The 7,611-nt window shown below is 45.3% G+C and overlaps 1 protein-coding gene and 1 pseudogene across 1 annotated transcript; one reads left to right on the forward strand and one right to left on the reverse strand.

Annotated features, from left to right (window-relative positions):
* Positions 1–737: 737 nt before the first annotated feature.
* LOC105944915 lies at positions 738–2,684 on the reverse strand (annotated as a pseudogene).
* Positions 2,685–6,989: 4,305 nt separating this feature from the next.
* On the forward strand, positions 6,990–7,406 carry LOC123462046 (transcription elongation factor A protein-like 8). The gene has a single exon (XM_045153840.1). It carries the CDS (start codon positions 7,064–7,066, stop codon positions 7,367–7,369), a length of 306 nt encoding a protein of 101 aa, XP_045009775.1. The 5' UTR covers positions 6,990–7,063; the 3' UTR covers positions 7,370–7,406.
* Positions 7,407–7,611: the final 205 nt, after the last annotated feature.

Consider the following 7,611-nt stretch of genomic DNA (forward strand, 5'->3'; position numbering starts at 1 on the left):
TCACACTAGAAGACGTCACATTTGATCATGATTGGGTTAAGAGAACCCAGCTGGAAAACGTCAATGCCTGTCAGCTAATGCTGACGACCAGATTCCGAGAGCGTGGCGCGCTGCACGGGTAGCTAGTGGTCCTTCCTGCCTTCCCCTGTCCATCAGAATCCAAACCGCCTTCGAATCCTCCTCTAGGGCAGCCATGACCCCATGGGTCTGAGAAAATGCTCTCTTTCCTCCATCCCTTCAACCCAGTCACCAGCGAGCATCGGTTTCATCCTGACAGGCTTCAGAACAGTCTCCTTCCTTCATCCCCTCATCTGCATGTCTGGCTGACATGGTGCAGGGCTGAAAAGAATTGATAATTAATACTCAGCTTCTTCCTCAGCCTCTCTTTCAAAAGAATCCATATGTTGCAGTCCGGTTCGCATTGCTGGTAGAAATCACCCAACCAAGAGCAGCTTCTGGGAAAAAGAGATTTATTTTGGCTTACAGGCTCAAGGGGAAGCTCCACGATGGCAGGGGAAAACGATGGCATGAGCAGAGCGTGGACATCACCCCCTGGCCAACGTAAGGTGGACCACAGCAACAGGAGGGTGTGCCAAACACTGGCAAGGAAACACTGGCTATAATACCCATAAGCCCGCCCCCAACAATACACTCCCTCCAGGAGGCGTTAATTCCCAAATCTCCATCAGCTGGGAACCTAGCATTTAGAACACCTAAGTTTATGGGGGACACCTGAATCAAACCACCACACCATGCAATTCCTTATGATCCTTCTCTAGCATAGCTGTGTCTTCACAGACCTCAGAAAGCACTCCTCCTTCCATCCCTTCACCCGTGCACTAGTGAACAATAGCATTTGTGGATCAGGTGACACCATGCCTCAAGCAATGGCTATGGTGTTTACTTAACAGACAGACTGCTTGCTTTATCAGGGCCAGATAGGAGGCTGGTCATTAATGCCAACCTTGAAGCCATTGGGACACCAGTCTACAAACCGGATGCTGGGCTCTTGGACTTGATGGTGGCAATGGAAGCTCTGACATCTTTGGGAACCACATTGTTGTCATACAACATGCAGCAGGCCGTGTGTTTACCATGGTGAGAGTCACATTTCACCATGTGGTTGGCTGGCTGTAAGCAGGCAGTGGTGATCTCTGCTAGAGAGAGCTGCTCATGGTAGGCTTTCTTAGCAGAGACATGGGAATACATGGCCTTGAAGGAGTGGATGCAGGGGTGGGGTGGCAGGTTGGTCTGGGGGTTCTATCACATCCACATTCAGGGCTTCATCAAACCTGAGGGAAGCGGTGATGGAAGATGCTGTCTGGATAACGAGGCAGTTCGGGTTAGTGCAGGCTGGGCGTGCAAAATCAAGGTGTCTACAATGGAGTCATTGTCTGAAGGCACACCCAGAGTGTCCCAGGGTGCTGTGGGTGGTAAGGATGGAATTACAGGGCTCAACCACAATGATGGAAACCCAGGAGGCTAGGTAAATGGAGAACTCCGGCTTGGACTTCTTGCCATGATGAACAGAAATTCCATCAACAGGAAGGTGAACCTAGAGCTAGTTTCTCCATCAGAGTTTCAGAAAACCAAGAAACCCTGAAGACCTGAGCCCTGGTCAGCCAGCATGAAAACATCAGCCTAAGGCAGGATCCTCCTTGCCCTGTGATGAGCTGCTCGGGGCAGAAGGGCTGGTGATATGTGCCAGTGCAAATTTCATTGATGATTGTGGGTTCCAGGTCTACATATGTTGCCCTGGGCACATGTCTGCCCAGAGTGGTCTCGCTAGAGAAGATGCTGAAGGAGGCATCTCCTTCCCCAGTATTCTTGTCAGCCAGCATCTGGTCATGTGGCTGCCTTGCCATGCTCTAGGCAGTACAGCTCCCAGCAAGCACCATTGATCTGGCCAATGTGAGCGGAGACGCATTCTTGCACGGTAGCTGCAGGTTACAAGGGACAGAAGCCAACATGGGTCCAGGTACCTTCTCAGAGGAGCTAAATGTCACCCCAAGTAATACCCTCCTTTCTGTAAAGCACTGGACCACAGGACTCTGTCAGAGAAGCTGATAATTCAACGTACTGAAGAAGATACCTGACCCCGTAACGGTCAGATAGCTCCTAGGAGCACCCAGGCTGGGAGATTTTTGATTTTGTTTTTTGAAAGCAACAGACACAGACAGAAAGAGGCAGAGAGAGAGAGAGAGAGAGAGAAAGAGAGAGAGAGAGAAGAGAGAGAGAATGGGCACGCCGGGGCCTCCAGCCACTGAAAACGAACTCCAGACACATGCGCCACCTTGTACATCTGGCTAACGTGGATCCTGGGGAATAGAGCCTCTAACTGGGGTCCTTAGGCTTCACAGGCAAGTGCTTAACTGCTAAGCCATCTCTCCAACCCAGGATGGTTTTTTTTTAAAGCACTTCTTTTAGCTACTGCAATCTTGAGACAAGGAGAGACATACCTATACCTCAGGAAAGGATTATGTGAGTTCTTAGTCTACTTCTGAGTTTACAGGGCCAAGGGAAGGGGAGACAGTGTTGGAATCTCAGGCTGGGCTCCACTCTTCAAATGGCATCCCGCTCATTCCAGGCCTCCAGTTACATGAGGAATGCCTTCCCTTGTATGAGCAAGTCTCTAGAAGCCAAGGCTTTTACCCAGAACACCCACACTGCTGTGACTGTGGCATCGTTGGCGTGGCCAAGTGTGAGGTGAGTTATATGGAGGATATTGGGATTTTAAAATCTTTTTATGAGGGCTGCTGAGTCTGGAATCTCCAAGAGATGGTAGCAGCAAGACGTTAATTACCCTGGCACTCACAGGGTGGAAACATGCTAAAAAAAAACCTCATTTCTATGAATAGAATTGGTGTTTTTTTGTACAACCAGTAGAATTCTTCCTCTTAGTGGAATAGTAATAACAAGGGGAGTGCTTGGTTCAATATTATCAAATCTGGCTGTGGGGAAATGTGAAAACACTTCCTGGGCTTCTAATTCAAGTGCAGTGTACGTATACCCCAACTTCCAGATGACAGATGTTACGTATGCTGTTTACTCTTCTGACTTTAGTGAGCAACAAGACCTGCTGTGTGAACTTGTGAGTAAACATGTGTTTTTTGCCACAAGGTCTGAAAAACTGAAATCTTGGGTTTCCTTTACCTAATACAGACTTTTGGTAAAGGGAGGGCTCTGAATATTTGGAGTGTCTCAGAAAGGACACTAATCTTTTTCTTAGAAAAGGAAGGATTAAATTTCATTTTTAAAATGTGGATGGTATGTGGTGTGTGTGTGTTATTCACTTACGTGTGTGCAGATGCACATTCCTGGTGCGTGTGCCTGTGGCGATCAGAGGACAAGTGGTGTATTTTCTTCAGACAGGGTCTCTTACTACATCTGGAGCTCTTGCCTTTTTTTTTTTTTTTTTTGTTATCCTTGCTGACCAGCAAGCTCTATCAATTCTTATGTCTCTGCCACCTTCCTTAGTATTGGACTAAGGGCATACATGGTTATCCCTGGATTTTTATGTGGATGCTGTAAAATGAACTCAGAGCCTCATGCTTGCTCTGCAAGTGCTCTTACCCACTGAGCCATCCCTTGAGCCCTAAATAACAGTCCATTGTATTCCTAGGAAGATACCATTCAGTAGCGTTGCATATGTCTGTGATAATATAAGCAGACTGAAGTACAAACCTAATTACTATGTGAAAATGCTATATTTATTTAAACATGTTTAGATAAGTGTATACTTATAGTTTAGAATACTTCTCTCTTTTAAGAATACTTAAATATATAATATTGAAGATATCATAATAACATGTATGTGTCATGGTTATGCATTCATAGATTCAACCAACCACAGTTCAATAATATCTGGTGTTATAGCCAGCTTCCTCTTGCCAGTGTTGGGCACGCTCTCCTGATGCTTTTGTCTACCTGATGTTGGCCAGGAAGTGATGTCCACCCTCTGCTCATGCCATCATTTCCCCCTATCATCATGGAGCTTCCCCTCAAGTCTGTAAGCCAAAATAAACTCTTTCCTCCCACAAGCTGCTCTTGTTCATTTTCTGACAGCCATTTGAAGTTGTCTGCAACACCCACAAATATTTTCTTCCTTTCTATTTTCCTTCCTTCCTTCCTTACCTTTTTTTTCTGTTGAGAAGGTTTTACTATATATCCCAGGCAGGCTGACTTTGAACTCACCTCTACCACATCTGACTGGGCCCAGGAGTCACTGCAGAGGAAGTAGTGACACATGAGTACTGCTCTCACAGCCTGCCTGACAACCAGTCCCAGCAAGATGCTGACAGACACTGAGATCACTCATCAAAGTAGAAATCCCGAGGCCACAGAGAATTCAACACTAAATCAGAATTCCAACATGCTCACCGAGGCTCAGGGAACATTGGGGAAGAAGGGACTGAAAGATTGTAAGAACAACAGAGTGGGTAGGATTAGCCGAGGCATGGTCCTCTCCCTTTCCCTCCTCCTCCTACAGAGTCTGATTGAGACCGTCAGGACCCCACAGTGAATGCCAGTAACCCTGCTGAGGAGGACCCTTAGTGGAATGGTGCAGGGGAGAGGAGATGTAAGAGTATAATCTTCTCCAGAAAGTAAAATTTAATTTAAAAAAAAGAAAGAAATATGGACAGGGAAGGCATGGCTCAGGAGAGTTTAAAAGGTAATAAGGACTGTTACAAACTGGACTATAGGCAATTCATGTGATATTGTGGCACAGAATCTGGTGGCTTGTCCTGAGAACTGGAGTAAAGTTGAATTTAAAAGCAATGGACTTGGCTGGAAAGGTGGCACAGAGGTTAAGATTCTTACCTGTAAAGCCTAATGACCAGAGTTCAATTCCCCAGTGCCCATGTAAAGCCAGATATACAAAGTGGCACAACTGTCTTGAGTTTTGTTTTTTGTTGCAGTGGTAGATGCCCTGCTGTGCCCATTCTCTCTCTCTTTCTCTCCCTCCACCAGTGGTGGCACATGCCATTAATTCCAGAATTCAGGAGGCCAAGGTAGGAAGATTGCTGCTGTGAGTTCAAGGCCAGCCTGAGTCTACATAGTGAATTGCAGATCCGCCTGGGCTAGAGCAAGACACTACATCAAAAAGTTCAAACTACCACATGCTTGCTCCTTTTCTGAGCTATGATTGTTGTATCTCCCAGTACATTTTAAATATAAAAAAACCACTTTTTTCACCAAGAGTGTAAGGTCTAGACATAGTTACTCTTAATATATATAAAAAATATAGGAGGCCAGGAAGTGGTGGCGCACACCTTTAATCCCAGCATTCAGGAGGCAGAGGTAGGAGGATCGCCATGAGTTCGAGGCCACCCTGAGGCCACATAGCGAACTCCAGGTCAGCCTGAGCTAGAGTGAGACCCTACCTCAGAAAACAAAAAAACAATGACATATATATATGCCAGGTGTGATAGCGCATGCCTTTGATCCCAACACTTGAGAGGCAGAGGTAGGAGGAGCACTGTGAGTTCGAGGCCACCCTGAGACTACATAGTGAATTCCAGGTCAGCCTAAGCCAGAGTGAGACCTTATCTCAAAAAACAAACAAACAACTATGTATATGTATGTGTGTGTGTGTGTGTGTATACATAGTTGTGTTTTGTTTTTTTATCATATGTATGATAAAAATAGCTATTATAAATTCAGTAATATTTATAATCACAAGATGATTGCTAATTTTAAATTTGATGAGCACAAGATGAGCAAGCACCGAGTTTCACAGATCTAACCACACAGAAGCTCTGCCGGTCCTGCCCACAGAGGTGATCACCTTTCCAGTGACTGTCAACGTTCCTGCTAGTTGATTTTTCTCTCATAATGGCTGTACACAGCGAGTTCTTGGTTTATCAAATCTTCAACAAAATGTTTGCCTTCCTGTTACGATAGGGATATTTCAAATTTAACCTTCCCCACCATCCCTTCATGCTCCCAGTATAGTTTTCTTCTTATTTTGTCTGTGTCACTGCTGAGCCTCCTTCCGGAGCAGCGCTACCAGGCAGCAAGCAGCCCCTGTCCTTGTGGGACGCTGTTAGTGGTGGACGCGAGGAGACCACGGTCCCTGTGTGCTAGAGCGGCCTCTGCAGGAGAACTTGAAGCTCAGAGGGTGAGAGACACAGCAGATCACATCACAGGACTCTACTAAAGATGACACTAGACAGTAAACATCTCACCATCAGCTGTCAAGTTCAGTCAACACTAAAACATTTGAAAAGAAGCAAACAGCGTCTACTTTACTCCCAAATCAAATGACCATGAGGATTTATACACAAAACTACCCACCAATCTGTGTCATCTCTTACTACCCAGAGACTGAGGCAGGAGAATTGTGAGTCTGATTCCAGCATGAGCTATATATTCAAACACTGTCTCAAAAAAACATCAAACGGGGGGGGGGGCTGGAGAGATGGCTTAGCAGTTAAGGCATTTGCCTACAAAGCCAAAGGGACCCTGGTTCGATTCCCCAGGACCCACGTAAGCCAGATGCACAAGGGGCACATGTATGTGGAGTTTGTTTGCAGTGGCTAGAGGCCCTGGAGTGTCCATTCTCTCTCTGTCTCTCTTTTATCTCTATCTCTCTTTCTGCTTGTAAATAAAAATAAATAAATAAAATTTTAAAAATCAAACAGGGGTTAGGGAGATGGCTCAGCCGTTGAGACCTTGCTTACAAAGCCTGCTGTCTTGAGTTTGATTTCTCAGTACTAATGTAAAGCCAGATGCACAAAATGGCACATGCATCTGGAGTTCATTTGCAGCAGCTGAAGGCCCTGACATGCCTATTCTGTCTATCTCTGTCTCTCTTCACCATCTCTTTCTACTTGCAAATAAATAAGTAAATTTTTTTTTAAAAAAAAAAAAGAAAAAGTAGAGAAATGCATAGAAAGTTACAAAATGGAGCTCCGCTCTGCGGGAGAGGAGTGACTCGGATCCTTTCAGGACTCTTGGTCTTTTCAGCGCGACACAAATTGAGGTGAAAGTAAGAGAGAGGAAAAGCCCCGGGTCCCTACAGGATTCATTTATTCAAAAAGGAAATTTAAAAACCTTCAAAATGCAGAACTCCTGTGAAATAAATGAAGGACAGCCACAGAACGCACCAAAGGCAGATGAAGGCCATCCTTCGGAAGATACTCCACAGGAGGCGCAAGGCAATCGTCCAGCTGCAGAAGAAAGTGTTAGAGAGGAAGCAAGAGGAAGCCTTGGAGGACAGCCTGCTCAGTTTGCCCAGGAACCTAAAGAGAACACTCTGGTCAGGCATTTGTACCCTGAGGAAATAATAAGAGGAGTAGATGAGTTGGAAAGGCTTAGAGAAGAGATAAGAAGAGTAAGAAACAAGTTTGTGATGATGCATTGGTAGCAAAGACATTCACACAGCCGTCCTTACCCTGTGTGCTCCAGGCCTTGAAATCAGTTCTCTCTGCTATTGAAATCTGGCTGCTGCTTTCTTTTCTGTTAGCATTCCTTAGTGTATCTTTGGCCTTCATTTTACTTTCTGATATCTTGTTTTAAGTAGTTTGTTACCAGCATCTCATTAGATTTTGGATTTTGACCTATTTTTCAGGTTTACTTTTCAGTCAGTAAGTTTTGCACCTATGCATG

Source organism: Jaculus jaculus, chromosome 7 (genome assembly GCF_020740685.1).
Source record: "Jaculus jaculus isolate mJacJac1 chromosome 7, mJacJac1.mat.Y.cur, whole genome shotgun sequence".
In the NCBI taxonomy this organism is placed as follows: Eukaryota; Metazoa; Chordata; class Mammalia; order Rodentia; family Dipodidae; genus Jaculus; species Jaculus jaculus.

What these genes read in the sequence shown, in the direction of transcription:
- LOC123462046 (XM_045153840.1), top strand. Translation starts at nt 7,064, where the DNA reads ATGCAGAACTCCTGTGAAATAAATGAAGGACAGCCACAGAACGCACCA.